The 19,881-nt window shown below is 50.6% G+C and overlaps 1 protein-coding gene across 8 annotated transcripts in view; it reads right to left on the bottom strand.

Moving 5' to 3' along the window:
• HYDIN (HYDIN axonemal central pair apparatus protein) overlaps window positions 1-19,881 on the bottom strand; it is a 399,941-nt gene that overhangs the window by 188,027 nt on the left and 192,033 nt on the right. For all 8 annotated transcript variants that reach the window (XM_044987150.1, XM_044987153.1, XM_044987154.1 and 5 more), the window contains one exon: window positions 4,986-5,224. In XM_044987150.1, coding sequence (XP_044843085.1) covers window positions 4,986-5,224 — 239 coding nt within the window. The remainder of the gene's footprint in view (window positions 1-4,985; window positions 5,225-19,881) is intronic.

The following is a 19,881-nucleotide window of genomic DNA, read 5'->3' as shown; positions in this document are numbered from 1 at the left end:
TGCCATCTCGTGCAATGTGCAATGACAGACCTGAACTTTAAATCAAGTTCTGTACAGATGCCTAATTTCTGGTTCAGTAAATGCCAAATTCATCTTACTACCTATGCCCCATTTCACTTTATTCAGTTGCAGTTTTGCAGCTAGTTGCAATGGTGGCTTAACCCCAGGATGATGCTGCGGGATAGGAGGAGAAAGACTGTCAGAAGAACATGACATCTTATCGCTATGCATCCAATCTGGCCATCAGGACATGGCTGATCAACCATCAGGAATAGCCATGGAAACAGTGCTGGACAAACCAAAGCATTTATGGAGCTTATAGTTAAGGCCGCAAGTTTGTCCCAGAGGTCACAGAAGTCACGGACTCCATGACTTTCCAAGACCTCCATGATTTCTGCAGCCACCGCTACACCTGGCCCTGGGGCAGCGCAGGCCGCCTCTGGGCCAGTCGCACCAGCCGCTGCGGGGGAAGTCTCAGGGCACTGTGGCCCCTTCCCCCAGAAGCAGCAGGAGTTTGGGTGTGGGAGGGGGCAGGGGGTTGGGGCAATGGGCAGGGTGAGGCAGGCTCTGGGCAGTGCTTACCTCAGGGGGCTCCTCAGAAGCAGCAATATACCCCTTGCTCAGCTACTAGGCAGAGGCGTGGCCAGGTAACTCTACATGCTGCCTCCGCTTGCAGGCACCACCCCCACAGCTCCCATTGGCAGTGGTTCCTGGCTAATGGGAGCTGCGGAGCCGGCGGTCTGGCCAGAGGCAGCACACAGAGCTGCCTGGCCATGCCTCTGCCTAAGAGCTAAGCAAGGGGGATGTCGCTGCTTCCGGCGAGACGCGGAGCCGGATAGGGAGCCTGCCAGTCCTGCCAGCATCAATGGAGGTCCCGGGCTGCACTAGGGTTGCCAGGCATCTGGTTTTCAACCAGAACGCTTGATCAAAAAGGGACCCTGGTGGCTCTGGTCAGCACCACTGACCGGGCCATTAAATGTCCGGTCGGTGGCACAGCGGGGCTAAGGCAGGCTCCCTGCCTGCCCTGGTTCTGTGCAGCTCCCAGAAGCGGCCGGCATGTCCGGCCCCTATATTCAGGGACGACCAGGGAAGCTCCGCATGCTGGCTCCGCCCCCGGCACCAGTGGCCAATGGGAGCTGCGGGGGTGGCGTCTGCAGGCGCAGGCAGCATGCACCACAAAGAGCCTCCTGGCTGTGCCTCCACGTAGGGCCGAACAGGCCAGCCACTTCCGAGAGCAGCACAGAGCCAGGGCAGGCAGGGACCCTGCCTCAGCCCTGCTGCGCCGCCGACCAGGAACTGCCTGAGGTAAGCGCTGCCCGTCTGGAGTCCACACCCCAAACCCCCTGCCCCAGGGCAGAACCCCCTCCCGCACCCAAACTCCCTCCCAGAGCCCGCACCCCACCCCCTGCCCCAGGGCAGAACCCCCTCCCGCACCCTAACTCCCTCCCAGAGCCCGCACCCCCACCCCCTGCCCCAGGGCAGAACCCCCTCCCGCACCCAAACTCCCTGCCAGAGCCCGCACCCCACCCCCTGCCCCAGGGCAGAACCCCCTCCCACACCCAAACTCCCTCCCAGAGCCCACACCCCACCCCCTGCCCCAGGGCAGAACCCCCTCCCGCACCCAAACTCCCTCCCAGAGCCCGCACCCCACCCCCTGCCCCAGGGCAGAACCCCCTCCCAGAGCCCGCACCCCACCCCCTGCCCCAGGGCAGAACCCCCTCCCGCACCCAAACTCCCTCCCAGACCCTGCCACCCCCTTCCACACCCCAACCACCTACCCCAGCCCTGAGCCCCCTCCTGCATTCCAAACCCCTTGGCCCCAGCTCAGAGCCCCCTTGTGCACCCCAAAACCCTGATCCCCACCCCCACCCCAGAGCCCAGACCCCCAGCCGGAGCCCTCACCCCTCCCATACCCCAGCCCTCGCCCCAGCCCAGAGCCCCCTTCCGCACCCTGAAGCCCTCATTTCTGGCCCTACCTGGAGCTCTCGCCCACAGCTGGAGCCCTCACCCCCAGTGAAAGTGAATGAGGGTGGGGCAGAGCAAGTGACAGAGGGAGGGGGGGCTGGAGTGAGTGGGGGCAGGGTCTCAGAGAAGAGGCAGGGCAGGGACGGGGTCTCAGGGAAGTGGGGGCTGGGCAAGGGAATTCGGTTTTGTGCAATTAGAAAGTTGGTAGTTCTAGGCTGTGCACTGCTGCCTGCGCCCCCCAGCACCAGTGTGGGCCCCGGGCTGCACACCACCGCCCACCTCCCTTCCAGCACCAGCGGGGGCCCCGGGCTGCACACCACCACCCACCTCCCTTCCAGCACCAGCTGCACACCACCGCCCACCTCCCTTCCAGCACCAGCGGGGGCCCCGGGCTGCACACCACCGCCCACCTCCCTTCCAGCACCAGCGGGGGTCCCGGGCTGCGCACCACCACCCACCTCCCTTCCAGCACCAGCTGCACACCACCGCCCACCTCCCTTCCAGCACCAGCGGGGGCCCCGGGCTGCACACCACCGCCCACCTCCCTTCCAGCACCAGCGGGGGCCCCGGGCTGCGCACCACCGCCCACCTCCCTTCCAGCACCAGCGGGGGCCCCGGGCTGCGCACCACCGCCCACCTCCCTTCCAGCACCAGCGGGGGCCCCGGGCTGCGCACCACCGCCCACCTCCCTTCCAGCACCAGCGGGGGCCCCGGGCTGCGCACCACCGCCCACCTCCCTTCCAGCACCAGCGGGGGCCCCGGGCTGCGCACCACCGCCCACCTCCCTTCCAGCACCAGCGGGGGCCCCGGGCTGCGCACCACCGCCCACCTCCCTTCCAGCACCAGCGGGGTCCCGGGCTGCGCACCACCGCCCACCTCCCTTCCAGCACCAGTGGGGTCCCGGGCTGCGCACCACCGCCCACCTCCCTTCCAGCACCAGCGGGGTCCCGGGCTGCGCACCACCGCCCACCTCCCTTCCAGCACCAGCGGGGGCCCCGGGCTGCACACCACCGCCCACCTCCCTTCCAGCACCAGCGGGGGCCCCGGGCTGCGCACCACCGCCCACCTCCCTTCCAGCACCAGCGGGGGTCCCGGGCTGCGCACCACCGCCCACCTCCCTTCCAGCACCAGCGGGGGTCCCGGGCTGCGCACCACCGCCCACCTCCCTTCCAGCACCAGCGGGGGTCCCGGGCTGCGCACCACCGCCCACCTCCCTTCCAGCACCAGCGGGGGTCCCGGGCTGCGCACCACCGCCCACCTCCCTTCCAGCACCAGCGGGGGTCCCGGGCTGCGCACCACCGCCCACCTCTCTTCCAGCACCAGCGGGGGTCCCGGGCTGCGCACCACTGCCCGACCTCCCCCCCCAGCACCCGTGGTGCCCCTGGGCTGTCCCCCCTGGGCACCCACAGCACCCTCGGGGATCCCCCGAGCACCCGCGGCATCCCTGGACCGCTCCCCCTAGCATCCTGGGCACCCCAGGGCTGCCCCGCTCCAAGATTTATTCAGGGGTATATAGTAGAAGTCATGGACAGGTCACGGGCCGTTAATTTTTGTTTACTGTCCGTGACCTGTCCATGACTTTTACTAGAAATACCCGTGACTAAACCAGAGCCTTACTTATAGTTAACCAAGGATCACAGAACGCCCCCGACATCTACACTCAAATGGAACTAAAGCTCAAAACTAGTGCAGGTGACTGAAAACTATTGTATCTCAAACCCTTAGCGCTCAATGTGTCCATTTGAGATGCCTCTCTTTTCCATTCACCATCCAGGGTCAATGGACTTTTGCTTTCCCCCAACTATTTTCAGAACAGGACCTTGCAGTCATTCTCCCTTTTCCAATCAAGAGATAAAGCTTTTCTTCCAGCTTCTGCCCTAAAGCCGAGAGAGGCTGGTGGGAACAGATGAGGAGCAAGAGGAGGGGAGATGGGAAGAAAGCTGAGAAGAGAGGCTAACTGTCATGACTCGCAGGTCCCTAACCTGGATCTGCAGGTTTCCTGGGCAGCCTCATGCTCCAAGCCCCCCACTGATGACTTACTGGCGTATGCTAGAACCAGGACTCCTTGAAACCCAGCTCACTTAGAACTCGCCTCTGGGCCCCGACTGTTGGAAGACTGGGGCTCCTGACTGGCCTACTTCCCCTGTTTAAGCCAGAAGGAGGAATACAGAGTCATAGAATGATAGAAGCATAGGACCGGAAGGGCCCTCGAGAGGTCATCTAGTCCAGTCCCCTGCACTCATGGCAGGACTAAGTATAACTGGGTTCCATCCTGCCCTGGACCGCACATCCTGCTCCTGTCTCCTGATCTCAACCACCTGGTTTCCTGACTCAGCCTGATTCCTGCTATCTAACTTATAGTTCCTGACCTTCTAGTTCTGAACTCCAGCTGGCAATGGGGACCTGCGCCCACCCCACAAGATAACCACTAGTCCTGACTGCCTAGGTCCCAGCCCTGACGCTAATAGACAGAATTCCAGCTGGGGACCCATGAAATAAACGTGAGCTAGGGAAGGTTAAAGGACAAAGACACATGTTGCTGCTCCCCCAAGGCACTGAGGTGTGGAGCCTGCTGCCGGTAGAAAGAAAGCAGTACTGTTAATTTAGAAGAGGGGCTGCTAAAAAGCAACATCAAGGTTTACTGCTGCTGCAGGGCAGTGGGGGGCGTGACCCACCCATCAGGTGAAAAAAGGAGCAAAATGTTTGAATGATCAAAAAAATAAGAGGTTTTTTTATGTATCGTTTGTCAATCTTCAGGACGGACCTTCTGCAATTTCCACCTAGTGACATTTTGTCAACTACGTCCCTCTTGTTAGCATTCTAAAGTGACAAGTGACTTTGAAAGGGCTACAATATGTCTTCAAATGCACTTATGCAGCGCCTATTTACGTCAATGGGAGCCATGTCCTTGTAGCTACAGTCCTAAGGGACTATAATAAAAAACGTCCTTGCTGGGGCTCTTTATTTGGCCCATGGACATGAAGCAGCATAGGAAAAGGTGAGAGCCAGAGATGACCTACCTGAAATGGGGTCCCAAGTTGAGTGCTGGAGCAAAGGGTTTCTCCGTGACAATCGTGGTACCAATGCCAACAGCCTGGACTGGGATCACATAGGTATTGCTGTTTTGTATGAACAAGTTCACCTTGTCCTGGAATTTCACCGTGTCATCCAAGTTAGCAATCAGAGTCAGCGATACCTCAGCCTCCGGGGGAACTACACCCTCCCTGGGCTGAATCCTCCACAACGAGTGACTGCGAGCCTGCAACAAGATCCAAAGCTAAGATCAGAATAGAGCCATTGGCCTCAACGTACCTGTGAGGCACTACAGGATATGGTTAAAAGGAGGAGAAAGCAATGATGGGCAGGGAAAAAGCAGCATCTCAGGCTGAAATGATTTCTTAAGGAACTCTAGGTTTTAATGTTCTAATTCATCACATCTAATAATGAAGACTGAAACCACATGAGGCCTGTTGTAATAATCGAGGTCTAGCAGGCCTATGTGAATTGTGAGCCAAACTTTTGGAAAGTAGGTAAAGGTTCATGAATTATTACAATGACCTGTTATATACAAATTGTTTAAGAAAGATTTGGGAAGGAGACAGAAAGACTGAATTAATTTAAACAGAGATGGTTTACTGATGCCACTCAAGGACTGTGTTAAGATCATGCCTGGTAGATAAGAAAAATATGAGACTGGAAATCAGTGGACCAAAATTGGTGCTTCAGAAATTGGGCCTAATTGGTAGATACAATAATGAGAGGATGGGCTATTCTGCACTTTTTGAGGCCCGTAGAAAGGGAAATGGGAGTGAAACCATCACCATGGCTGCAACGGAAAGATTTTTTCAAAGACACCAGACCCTGAAACTCATCACACCACCAGTGAGGATCCCAGCCTGATGCATGTGAGATCCTGCTCTGTCTTCCCCTTCTTCATGTGTCCCTTTCTGTCCCCTGTCCTACCCCCACCCATGGCTTTTCACCAGATCCCAAAATCAACTGCTCACAAACAGAGAAGAATTAGTAGGGGAAGCAAAAGTGGATGGGAACCTGGGAGGCAGTGACCATGAGATGGTCGAGTTCAGGATCCTGACACAAGGAAGAAAGAGAGCAACAGAATACAGACCCTGGACTTCAGAAAAGCAGACTTTGACTCCCTCAGGAAACTGATGGGCAGGATCCCCTGGGAAAATAACATGAGGGAGAAAGGAGTCCAGGAGAGCTGGCTGTATTTTAAAGAATCCTTATTGAAGTTGCAGGAAAAAACCATCCCAATGTGTAGAAAGAATAGTAAATATGGCAGGCGACCAGTTTGGCTTAACAGTGAAATCCTCGCTGATCTTAAACGCAAAAAAGAAGCTTACAAGAAGTGGGAGATTGGACAAATGACCAGGCAGGAGTATAAAAATATTGCTCAGACATGCAGGAGTGACATCCGGAAGGCCAAATCACACTTGAAGTTGCAGGTAGCAAGAGATGTTAAGAGTAACAAGAAGGGTTTCTTCAGGTATGTTAGCAACAAGAAGAAAGTCAAGGAAAGTGTGGGCCCCTTACTGAATGAGGGAGGCAACCTAGTGACAGAGGATGTGGAAAAAGCTAATGTACTCAATGATTTTTTTGCCTCTGTCTTCACAAACAAGGTCACCTCCCAGACTGCTGCACTGGGCAGCACAGCATGGGGAGGAGGTGACCAGCCCTCTGTGGAGAAAGAAGGGGTTCAGGACTCTTTAGAAAAGCTGGATGAGCACAAGTCCATGGGGCCGGATGCGCTGCATCCAAGGGTACTCAAGGAGTTGGCGGATGGGATTGCAGAGCCATTGACCATTATCTTTGAAACTCATGGCGAATGGAGGAGGTCCCGGATGACTGGCAAAAGGCTACTGTAGTGCCCATCTTTAAAAAAGGGAAGAAGGAGGATCCGGGGAACTATGGGCCAGTCAGCCTCACCTCAGTCCCTGGAAAAATCATGGAGCAGGTCCTCAAGGAATCAATTCTGAAGCACTTAAAGGAGAGGAAAATGATCAGGAACAGTCAGCATGGATTCACCAAGGGCAAGTCATGCCTGACTAACCTAATTGCCTTCTATGAGGAGATAACTGGCTCTGTGGATGAGGGGAAAGCAGTGGATGTGTTATTACTTGACTTTAGCAAAGCTTTTGATACAGTCTCCCACATTATTCTTGCCAGCAAGTTAAAGAAGTATGGGATGGATGAATGGACTATAAGGTGGATAGAAAGCTGGCTAGATCGTCGGGCTCAATGGGTAGGGATCAACGGCTCCATGTCTAGTTGGCAGCCGGTTTCAAGCGGAGTGCCCCAAGGGTCGGTTCTGGGGCCGGTTTTGTTCAATATCTTCATTAATGATCTGGAGGATGGCGTGGACTGCACCCTCAGCAAGTTTGCAGATGACACTAAACTTGGAGTAGTGGTAGATATGCTGGAGGGTAGGGATAGGATACAGAGCGACCTAGACAAATTAGAGGACTGGGCCAAAAGAAACCTGATGAGGTTCAACAAGGACAAGTGCAGAGTCCTGCACTTAGGACAGAAGAATCCCATTCACTGTTACAGACTAGGGACCGAATGGCTAGGAAGCAGTTCTGCAGAAAAGGACCTAGGGGTTACAGTGGACGAGAAGCTGGATATGTGTCAACAGTGTGCCCTTGTTGCCAAGAAGGCTAATGGCATTTTGGGCTGTATAAGTAGGGGCATTGCCAGCAGATCGAGGGATGTGATCATTCTCCTCTATTCGACATTGGTGAGGCCTCATCTGGAGTACTGTGTCCAGTTTTGGGCCCCACACTACAAGAAGGATGTGGAAAAATTGGAAAGAGTCCAGCGGAGGGCAACAAAAATGATTAGGGGGCTGGAGCACATGACTTATGAGGAGAGGCTGAGGGAACTGGGATTGTTTAGTCTGCAGAAGAGAAGAATGAGGGGGGATTTGATAACTGCATTCAACTATCTGAAAGGGGGTTCCAAAGAGGATGGATCTAGACTGTTCTCAGTGGTACCTGATGACAGAACAAGGAGTAATGGTCTCAAGTTGCAGTGGGGGAGATTTAGGTTGTATATTAGGAAAAACTTTTTCACTAGGAGGGTGGTGAAGCACTGGAATGGGTTACCTAGGGAGGTGGTGGAATTTCCTTCCTTAGAGGTTTTTAAGGTCAGGCTTGATAAAGCCCTGGCTGGGATGATTTACTTGGGGATTGGTCCTGCTTTGAGCAGGGGGTTGGACTAGATACCTCCTGAGGTCCCTTCCAACCCTGATATTCTATGATTCTATGATCTAGTTCTACTCAGCTTGAGAAGGACCAGTGAAGAGAGGAACCTGACCAGACCAACCAGATGATGTCCCTGACCAGGCAGAGGAGCTGGGGTCCAGAGCAACAGCTGTTATGCCCAAAATGCCAATCCAAAGCACCATCCAGGACTGACCTGCTGTCCTGTAGCCTGAAAACATAAACAAAAGCCGTATTTCCCCCTCCGTTACTACCCTATCTCTTCTCTCCCTTTTGCATCTGTTTTGTCAAAAAGCAGGAAAGTTAATATTGTTCCCAACTCAAAATTGAACTGAACTAATCCTTTCCTGTCCACTAAGGAGGTCTGTTTGACAGCATGAGACACACTAACCAATATTCACCCTTTCTAAAAAGAGATGTTGATAGGTTTTGATTTTTGTTTTACACAGCCACTCAATTTCAGTTTCAATCCCTTTTGCCTTATTTGATTCCTTTCCTTTTATGTATTTAAGTCAATAAATATCTAACTTCTGGCATGAATTTACTGGTGTGCTTGCCATGGTACGAAGCAGGCCACGGTCTCTATATACCAAACCCCAAACCTTGTTTTAAACTCTTTTGTGTTGGACAGTTTCAGGCTCATGTTAACACTTTTGGCTCTTTGGCCCCATATAGTCCAACTAAATTAGTACAACAGGAGCCAGGGGACAGAACCTTTCACCTGCAAGTCACTATTTCAAATCCAGCTCATGTCAGTAGTGACCACAAGCGATTACCGCTTATGGCCTATGTGACCTCTGTGAAATTAGTTTGATGGTCCTGTTCCAATTCCTAGGGGAGATAACCAGATTTAAAAAAACCAAAAAAAAACCAACCTCCACCACTGACACTAGCTAGCATCCTTGCTGGCAGGGTAGGCAGAGAGGCCACAGCCTAAATGAGCCAAGGAATCGGAACCCCCTGCTGATGCAGAGGTTACTTAGTTTGACAATAAAGCTGTAAACTAAAGGAATGACTGCAAAACCAACTAATCAAAATCCAGATGCAACTCTCAAGAGTTAGGCTGTGTTTTTCAAAGGCATCTAATGGACTTTGGCATCCAATTTCCTATGAATTTCAATTGGACTAATTCTCTAATTCCCTTAGGCTTTGGAGAATCCAAGCTGTCAAGGTTTATGACAAAACAGTACGTTAGTTAACGATTAGAAAGGAAACCAAAACTGAGCCCTGTGATCTGACTTTCCCACGTACTCTCCTCCTGCTGTCTCCTAAGTAGCCCTTCTCAGAGACCTGCCCTTGAAGTCTTGTGCAATGAGGGAGGTAGAAACCGAGCTTAGTTTCTCATAGGAGGCCAGGTAGTGACATGGGACCCTGTCAGAGTTGCCCTGCGATAGAAACATTTTAATTGGCTCTTGGCCAGTGCTAGGATAAGCTCAAGATGGAATGCAGAGTAAACCCTAAAGACCATAGCTGTACCAGAGCGGGTCTGTGGGCCATTTGTGAACTCTTAGATTTATTCAGAAGGACCCATACAGGTCGTTTCCACCAGCATCATCCTTAGGCTCCTGTTTTAAGAGAGTCTGACTGTCCTCAACAGAATCCCTCAGTGAGCTGTCTCGACATCTGAAGTAGAAGACACAATCTCCGGCATCTTTTAATTGTACATTTGTGTTTTACTGCTCTGAATAATGCAGAAAGAGGGAAAGGCCATTAAACATGGTCACTCTAGGAGATCCAGAAGGACTCTGTGGCAGGGCAGGGGTAAAACCCCTTGACTGCCCTGCTAAAATGCTGGCTAAGCCCTGCTTTCAGGTGGAGAGGCCAGGGGCAGAGGTGCAAAGCAGCCGGCAGGGAGCCCAGCTGCAGGCCCTAAGGAGGGCTGGCTCACTGCAATAGACTGAGCTAAGCAGTGACAGCTGGGCTGAAGGCTGGGAGGGCTATAAAAGCCCTGAACCAGAGTCAGTCTGGAGGCTGGCCTGGGAGGGGACAGGAGGCTACGGTGCTGTCTCCTCACCACAGGCAGGCGCCTCAAGGGCCAGGAGTCCCTGGAACGGGTTGGAAAGGGGATAAAGGGGGCTGCACGGTGGCACTGTAAAATAAAGCACAAGGGTGAAACACCAGAAGAAGGCGTGAGGACTCTTATTTTACCAGCCACATTCACAACCACCTGAAACAACATGGGAAATATTTGAGAACAGCATTTTTATGATAAGCAGGGATTTGCTCACTGCTTGAAATGGACTGAAATGCTGTTTGCTTCAAGTGAGATCAGCTCTACTGAGTTTCCGTCCATCAGCCATGGAGCTCTAACATTATGACAGACAACTAAATGAAGAAACACATCAGAAAACAAAACAGCACATCAAAGTGCAGGAGCATTTAAAAGGATTCCAAATAACCTCCCCAAACAGTTTTAGGTTACTGAGCAGAGGGTGTCTGAGGAAGTGAGCAGAGCCAGATTTTAACTGAAAAGTGAAAATGATCCCATGGAACAAGTTTTTGGGGGGCTGTGCTGGTTTCTGACAGAGCATGAGGGCCTCTCCCCAGGTTTGATGCAGTGGAAGCCACTGCAGACCCAGGGCTTTTAAAATTACATTAAATACATTACAGTGGCAAAATTAATAAACTCAGTCAGATCCAGTTGATTTGTAGCTCCCCACAGCCTCAGGGAGAGGAATCCTTAAAATAGAACTGCAAAGGAAGAGGAGACAGCATAGCAGAGGGTGGTCTGTCATGTCTAGCTCCAGTGCCATGCTTCACTGTCTAGATAAGGATGGATGCAGATCTAATTACCAGACCCACTTTGCTCCTGCACCTGCTGCACTCTCTCTTAGATACAGTCTACTCTTTATTCTTTGGCTTTTGGATCTTGTGTTCCATAACTCTGCTATTTGGACAGCTACCAGGGTGTTATCTGCTTCTTGTTTCAGATTCCAGGACCTTGTGTTTGGATGTAAAAAAAGCCAAAATCATTCTGGGATGTATTAGCAGGAGTGTTGTAAGTAAGATACAACACATAATTCTTCCTCTCTACTCTATGCTGATTAAGCCTCAACTGGAGCATTATGTCCTGTTCTGGGTGCCACATTTCAAGAAAGATGTGGACAAACTGGAGAAAGTCCAGAGAAGAGCAACAAAAATGATTGAAGGTCTAGAAAACATGACCTATGAGGAAAGATTGAAAAAAATGGGTTTATTTAGTTTGGAGAAAAGACTGAGAGGGGACATGATCATAGAATCATAGGACTTGAAGGAAGCTTGCGAGGTCATCTAGTCCAGTCCCCTGCACTCATGGCAGGACTGAGTATTATCTAGACCATCCCTAACACCTGTCAGGGATGGTCTAGATCAGGGGTAGGCAACCTATGGCACGCGTGCCGAAGGCAGCACTCGAGCTGATTTTCAGTGGCACTCACAGTGCCCGGGTCCTGGCCACTGGTCCGGGGGACGCTGCATTTTAATTTAATTTTAAATGAAGCTTCTTAACATTTTAAAAACCTTATTTACTTTACATACAATAATAGTTTAATTATGTATTATAGACTTATAGAAAGAGACCGTCTACAAATATTAAAATGTATTACCGGCATGCAAAACCTTAAATGAGAGTGAATAAATGAAGACTCGGCACAGCACGTCTGAAAGGTTGCCCACCCCTGGTCTAGATAATATTGTCAGGGTGGTTAAGCGATGGAATAAATTGCCTAGGGAGGTGGTGGCATCTCCATCATTGGAGATTTTTAAGAGCAGGTTAGACAAACACCTGTCAGGGATGGTCTAGATAATGCTCAGTCCTGCCATGAGTACAGGGGACTGGACTAGATGACTTATCGAGGTCCCTTCTAGTCCTACAATTCTATGATTCCATGTGAACACCACCACTCTAGCACTGTCATTGAAATGCATGGGTACTAAAGAAATCTGTGAATAAATCGGTAACCATTGCCACTCCCCCAGCCAGACCTCTGATGCTGCATAAAGCCTTCTGAACCTTCTCCAAAGCAGTACTGACCAAATGCATTCACTTCTTTTAAGTGATCATTTAAAATTGATGACTTGAAGTCAACGCACCATAGAGGCCAGGAGAAGCCTAGCTTGTTCAATACACACATGGTGCCGCCATCCCTGTCCACCTCTCCTGCTACCATTACACATCTGGTCACTAGCACTAGGGAAATCCAGTAGGGTGCAGCAAAGCAGAGACTATTCTATTAGCATTTTCTATTTCAAGCTGGAAGACATTAGGCTTAGATTGATAGTAATGTTCAATCTATTTTCTGACACAAGGTAGCTGGCCTGAAAAGGAGACCTGATAGCTTTGCTGTAGAAGTGAATCTGCGAGTCTGCTATCAGATGTAGCTTATTTATCAGTGCTTGGCACAAAGTCAGGCAGCACATTGTACCACAAAAACTAACACTGAGGAACAGTGATGGAATGGTTAGATGAAGGCAGCTGTGTGCATTTCCCACCGTAACACAGCGCAGACCCACAGTGCTGCAGCATCCCTATGGCTGACCGCTTCAGAGAGGGGACATTAACTCTGGATAAAAAGGATTTGCATAACATACTAATTAGTTTGGTGCAGGTCCAAAGGAAGGACCTAGTGTTAGTGAACAAGACACTGCAATGACAGGAAAAAGATGACAAAGACATATAGGGCCAGATTCACTCCAGTATCTGTGTTGGCTTCTGCCAACATAAATCCAAGGCGTGGCCCCAGAGACATTAAATCTGCTACAGGAAGGAGAGGTCACAACTTCCCCACCCCACACAGTGCCTGTAGAATTCCAGTGCAGCCCCAACCCCCCAAAAATGGATATTAATAGCCAGGAAGAGGTCATGACCAGCACAACTGAAGCAATTAACATCCTCAACCAATGAGGTTCCTATGGTGCTCCAGCTGTAACTTAAAGTGCTCCCAAGCAAGGCTGGCAGAAGCAATGGCACCTGCCCTCTCTCAGTCCAAACTTGCACAGTCAGAAATAATTTACACCACCCTGAACCATGCTTGGACAATCACATTTGGAAATCACTGCCACAAGGGGAAGGGTTGACAATAAAAGAACTGGAGAGAGTAGGAACCAGAGGAGTGGGCTGATGATTTATGACCAAGAGGGGAAAGAGAACCTGGGAGGACTCAATCCAGCTAGAAGTATCCAGTCATTATTAGATACTCAGCAAGTCAACTACCAAGAAATCTGTCTCTGGAAGAATGGAACAGTAAGCTACAGGGGATATACTTGATGAGTGTCCTTGCAATATGAACCTAGCAGTTACCAAGAGAGACTCTTTAACCATCCTAAGAAGACAAGCAACTGTCATCGGTGACTCCATACTAAAAAGAATGGACAGAGAATTCAGCAAGGAGCACAAGGACAACAGGACAGTGTGTTGTCTCGCTGCAGTGAAAATATGAGATGTAGCCAGCAAGATTGGACAGGATTATGAAGTCATCTGGCAAGTCTCCACTGGTGATGATATACTTGGAACCAATGACTTCGCATTGTGTGGAATTACAATTATAGAAGACTTCAGGGACCTTGGAAGGGAGCTGAGGTAGAGAAAAGTCTGGGTGGTATTCACAGAATTCCTACTGGTCCCATGCATGAGAGAAGGCAAAAATACTGGATGAGACCACCACTGGCTGCACGACTGGCCTGTGAAGCTGAAGATTTGGGATTTGTGTCACATTGGTCCATACTCCAGTGGGAGAGAGTGCTGTACAGAGAGGAAAGCCTGCATCTCACAGGTAGGTGGCTAAACTCCTTGGCTGAAGACTAGCTGGAAGTCTTCTTTGCTAAGAAGGCAAATGCAGGACCAACTGAAATTCAGCACGTTGTAAACAACTTGAGTTGATGTGACAAAGAATGTGAAGAGAAGCATCATTTCAATTGCTGACATACCAATTCTAGGAGTCTGGGTAACAAGCAAGAGGAATTGGAAATTCTCATTGATGAGAAGAAACTTGATGTACTTAGCATTTACTAAAACCTGGTGGGATGAGTCACATGACTGGAATATTAAAATCATTGGTTATAACTCAGTTAGGAAGGATAGAGGGAGCAGAAGAGGTGGCACTTTACATTAAAGACACCATTATCTGTTTCAGAGTGATCAATAACTCAGAAGTGCAGGATCTTGAATGCATATGGGTCAATGTGCATCTTTGATCACCATGGTCCTGCAGACAGTGACGGATTTCGAGTTAGTGGGGCCCTATGCTCAGCTTAATTTTTGGGGCCCTTCCTTGGGACCCAGCCAAGAAAAAGAACATTCTCTCTTATCTCCTCCCCGCCCCCGTTTTCATTCTTTTTCCCATTCTCCTCCTCCTATAAGTAATAGGAAGTAAATGAAAATAAAGTGAGGTACCTTGATTGTTTTTGTAATCTAACTTATTTTTCTACAGACCACTTGAAAATCGCTGAGGGTCTCGGTGGCCCACTTAATGATCTTTCCAAACATTGTTTGTACCGTTAGTTAACTATTGTAAAGTGCTTTGGATAAAAGTGTTTTATAAAAAAAATTGTAAAAAAATGTTGGGGTGCAGGGTCTGGCCAGGACTTAGGGTGTGGGAGGGAGCTCAGGGTTGGGGCAGGAGGTTGGGGTGTGGAGCGCTTACCTGGGGCAGCTCCCATTTGGTGTGAGGGGTGCAGAGGGAATGTGGGGGTGGGGGTGCAGGAGCTCCCTTTTGGTGGGAATGAGTATGTGGGGGGGTGCAGGAGTCAGGGAGGACAGGGGCTGGGTGTGTGTGGGGGGGGTGCAGGAGTCAGGGCAGGGAACTGGGGGTGTGGGTGCTCCCTGCCCCATCCCGGCCCCCTGCCCTGAGTGGCTCACGGCAGGGAGTGGTATGAGTAGCGGGAGTGTGGGGGCCCCACCTTTGCTCCGCCCTGCCCCAATTCCACCCCAGAGCGCGCTGCGGCCCCGCTCCTCCCCCTCTTTCCTGGAGTGCCCTGGACGCTGGCTGTCAAGGTTCCTCCCCCACTCTGAACTTTAGGGTACAGATGTGGGGACCTGCATAAACACCTCTAAGCTTAACTACCAGCTTAGATCTGGTCTTGCTGCCACCACTCTCAAGTACTAGCTCCCTTTTCTGGATAGTCTTGAGAGACTTTTTCACCGAGTCACTGGTGAACACTGATCCAACCCCTTGGATCTTAACACAAGGAGAATTTAACCATCCCCCCTCCTTTCCCCCACCAATTCCTGGTGAGTCCAGATCCAATCCCCTTGGATCTTAAAACAAGGAAAAATCAATCAGGTTCTTAAAAAGAAGGCTTTTAATTAAAGAAAGAAAGGTAAAAATCATCTCAGTAAAATCAGGATGGAAAATACATTCACAGAGTAATCAGATTCACAGAGGAACCCCCTCTAGCCTTAGGTTCAAAGTTACAGCAAACAGAGGTAAATCCTCTCAGCAAAAAGGAACATTTACAAGTTGAGAAAACAAAGTTAAACCTAACACGCCTTGCCTGGCTGTTACTTACAAGTTTGAAATATGAGAGACTGGTTCAGAAAGATTTGGAGAGCCTGGATTGGTGTCTGGTCCCTCTTAGTCCCAAGAGCGAACAACCCCAAAACAAAGAGCACAAACAAAAGCCTTCCCCCGCCACCAAGATTTGAAAGTATCTTGTCCCCTTATTGGTCCTTTGGGTCAGGTGTCAGCCAGGTTACCTGAGCTTCTTAACGCTTTACAGGTAAAAGGATTTTGGTGTCTCTGGCCAGGAGGGATTTTATAGTATTGTACACAGGAGGGCTGTTCCCTTCCCTTTATAGTTATGACAGTTGGCAAACAGCTGTTGGGGGGGGGGCAGTGCGCAGAGGCGGAGGGGCAGGAACACAGCGCGCTCAGGGGAGGAGGCAGGGAATAGGCGGAGGAGGGGGGAGCTTGGCTGCTGGTATGGGCGGAGCCTGCAGCAGGAGCCCCAGAAGTCGGCAGGACCAAGCTTCTGCCCCCGCAGCTGCCCAGCATTGCCAGGGCACCCTGTGTTTTACTGTAAATCCGCCTCTGCCTGCAGATATCAACAACAGCCTGCTGCAGGTCTGGTGGACTTTTCAGAAAGCTCGACGGGAGGTCTTTCACGCAGAACTAAAGATGTCTGTTAATGAACTGACCCGACTTGTCTTTTTTATGTCCAGCCAACATAAATTACTCCTACCAAACTTTCCATGAATAAGGCCTGGTCTACACTTGGGGAGGGGGAATTATGAGGAGAGGCTGAGGGAACTGGGATTGTTTAGTCTGCAGAAGAGAAGAATGAGGGGGGATTTGATAGCTGCTTTCAACTACCTGAAAGGGGGTTCCAAAGAGGATGGATCTAGACTGTTCTCAGTGGTAGAAGATGACAGAACAAGGAGTAATGGTCTCAAGTTGCAGAAGGGGAGGTTTAGGTTGGATATTAGGAAAAACTTTTTCACTAGTAGGGTGGTGAAGAACTGGAATGGGTTACCTAGGGAGGTAGTGGAATCTCCTTCCTTAGAGGTTTTTAAGGTCAGGCTTGACAGAGCCCTGGCTGGGATGATTTAGTTGGGTTTGGTCCTGCTTTGAGCAAGGGGTTGGACTAGATGACCTCCTGAGGTCCCTTCCAACCCTGAGATTCTATGATTCTATGATTCTATGAATTGATCTAAGTTACACAACTTCAGCTACGCGAATAACAAAGCTGAAGTCGACGTACTTAGATCTACTTACCGCAGTGTGTTCACTGCAGTAAGTCGACTCCGTCTGCACCTCTCACTCCGGTGGCATACCGGAGTCGATGGGAGAGCGCTCGGCAGTCAATTTATCGCATCTTCACTAGACGCAATAAATCGATCCCTGCTGGATCGATTGCTCCGGAAGTAAGTGTAGACATGCCCTTAGTTAAGGCAGCTGCTAAGAAGTTAATTCCTGACAATATATACTTGGGTGGTCACCAGAGGCACCTAAGCTTTACCAGAAATTCATATCTGCTGGTAATGCCCAAGAGGCCATTCATAAAAACAAGGAACTCGGTCAATTGCAGGATCAAACCAGGTGCGACTGATGGAGAGAGACAAAAAAAAAATTGGAGATATACCTATCTCCTAGAACTGGAAGGGACCCTGAAAGGTCATTGAGTCCAGCCTTCACTAGCAGGACCAAGTACTGATTTTTGCCCCAGATCCCTAAGTGGCCCCTCAAGGGCTGAATTCACAACCCTGGGTTTAGCAGGCCCATGTGCAAACCACTGAGCTATCCCTCCCCCAGTGACAAAGATTCATTCTAGTTGGAAAGCCTGGCAGACCACCAAAAAACAGCCTTGGCAAAAAGGAGTTTCCAGTCACCGCAAACATTATCACATCCCAGCTAGTGGCTAATAGTTTTACACAGAACTTGGACAAGTCTTTCAGCCCTGTGGTCAAAATTGAGGTCACAGAGAGGTGGCAAGTTCCTAGTGTGGATTCAAACCTGACGGCTCCCTTTTCAGGCAAAGGGCTATACCAGGCCATAAAGCTTATGGGAACAGGAAAGGCTCCATGCCAGAATAACCTTCATCTGGACCTTCTTCATCTAGCCCCAAAAGTTGGCTGCTCTGTTTCTTTAATTGATATTTCCAGGGCAACTGCATCCCAAAAGTCTAGTGCATGGCAAAGGTCATAGCTTTTCAGAATCCAGGAAAACTGCTGGAAGATCCTAAGAGCTATCAACCCATCTCTTCCTTTATGTTACGCAGAAGCTGGTGGATAGCTTGATTCTGATGTGCATCAACCAGGTTATCGAACCACAACAGCCTTCATTTGAGGACATTGTTCAGACTGGCTTCAATTGAGGACATTGTACCCAAGATAAAGTAATTCACTTAACACAAAACATCAAAGATTCCTTTGAGAATGTGGGTGCCGTTCTGGTGGACTTGTCAGCCACATATGACACTGTCTGACATGTGAGGCTGAACACCAAGTTGTTGCAGACTATTAGCGATAAGCTCAGGGCGTGGTTCATTTTGGAAATGATAATGAATCAGAGCTTCATCTTGCAAGGTAGAGACAAAGTTAGCCAACTTAGGCTGCTCCATTATTGACTCCTACAAGGATCCATTCTAGTTACTCTCCTTTTCAACATATATACTTATGACCCATCAACAACTAAGGCAAATAAGTACATATATGTGGATGACATCTGTCTCTCTGATGTGGGTAACAATCTACACAATAACAAAGGGTCACTTAGCCAGGACATGAATGTTCTGGCCACCTACCTTCCTCAGTGGAGATTTATACTAAGTGAGTCTAAGACAGTGGCCACAACCTTCCATTTGAGCAATTGTCTACTGTGACAAAGCGGGAGGTTTTCTTGTTTTTTCAATAGTTTGCTTGCAGAGGGTGTGGGACTCACTTTCCCTGTTTGTTACTGGTTTAACAAGATGGTGGGAGAGGGAGTTTGTTGTTACAGAGAGCCACCACTGGCACTTGGGACCCTGGACAATGACTGGAGAATGAATACCCCAGCAACTGGTGACCTGGTGACTGGGAGGCCCAGCTTGGAGTCACAGCCGGTTCTGGCCAGTGGGAGGACAAAGGACTGAGAGGAGAGGACCCCAGTGACCTGACCAGCCAGTTCCAGCTACTGGGGAAACGAAGGATGGATGAGAGGAGAGGCTGAGAGGAGAGTAAGTCCATTCAACCTGTTTATCTGGGACAGAAGACAAAAGGACAGAGGTGGGGCTTGGGGAAGGTGATATGGATGCCCAGCTGGAAGGAGGGGGTTTCTGGACTGAGGAGAGAGATCAGCCGGAGCCCACCTGGATGCAGGAGAGACCTAGATGTACTGTGCTGAGGGTTGCGAGGGCCTGGAGAGTTTCTTATGCTGTGTTCAGATATTCAATAAACCCTCCTGTTTTACGCTGCCTGAGAGTCACTCTGGTCTAGATATCAGGGTTGCATCATTCTCTCTGGGAGTGGAGGCCTTGGGAGTCCAGAGCGAGTGGACTCCCTGAGGGGGCCCACGGCGAGAGACAGGCTGCTGAAGGCTCACAGAGGTGAAGTTCCAGGAGGCAGAGGGGCCTATGGCTTAACCCTCAACAGAGAGTGGACCCCTGAGAAAGACTGTCACACTGAAGGGAGTTCCTCCCAGGGACGGTACGGAGCCATGAGAGCGCACGAGTCCTGTGAGTCCATGACAAGTGGCCAATCAGCCCCTTACAGTTTGTGGTTAGGATCACCCACTCTCTTTCCAGCCAGTTGTCACTTACTTCAGAGCCAAATTGGACCACAGTCTAAGGTACCAGTTCCATTTAGTACGTTAAAAGAAAAAGTTCACCTCCCGCACTGCCCTGGTCCACAAGCTAAGGAGAGGCAAATGTTCTACAAATCTCGGTCCTGGCACTGTAATTTACTGCAGTGGAATATTGTGCAGCAGTTTGGGGCAGAAATCAGCATATGCATCTCATTGATTTGGAGCTGAACAGAGCCACCTATAGACTCACAGACTTTAAGGTCAGAAGGGACCATTATGATCATCTAGTCCAGGGGTCGGCAACCTACGGCACACATACCAAACACGGCGCACAAGCCGATTTTGAGTGGCGCGCTGCTGCCTGCCGCAGTCCCGGCCCCCAGCCCCACTTCCTGCCCCCCCGCTCTCCCCTGCGGGGGCAGGAGGCAGAAGCTTGGTCCTGCGGCAGCCAAGCTTCCCCCCTCCCCTGCTTCTTCCCC

This window comes from Mauremys mutica, chromosome 14, assembly GCF_020497125.1.
Source record: "Mauremys mutica isolate MM-2020 ecotype Southern chromosome 14, ASM2049712v1, whole genome shotgun sequence".
In the NCBI taxonomy this organism is placed as follows: Eukaryota; Metazoa; Chordata; order Testudines; family Geoemydidae; genus Mauremys; species Mauremys mutica.
Note: the sequence above shows the minus strand (reverse complement) of the source record. Positions and strands in the feature narration are given on the sequence as shown.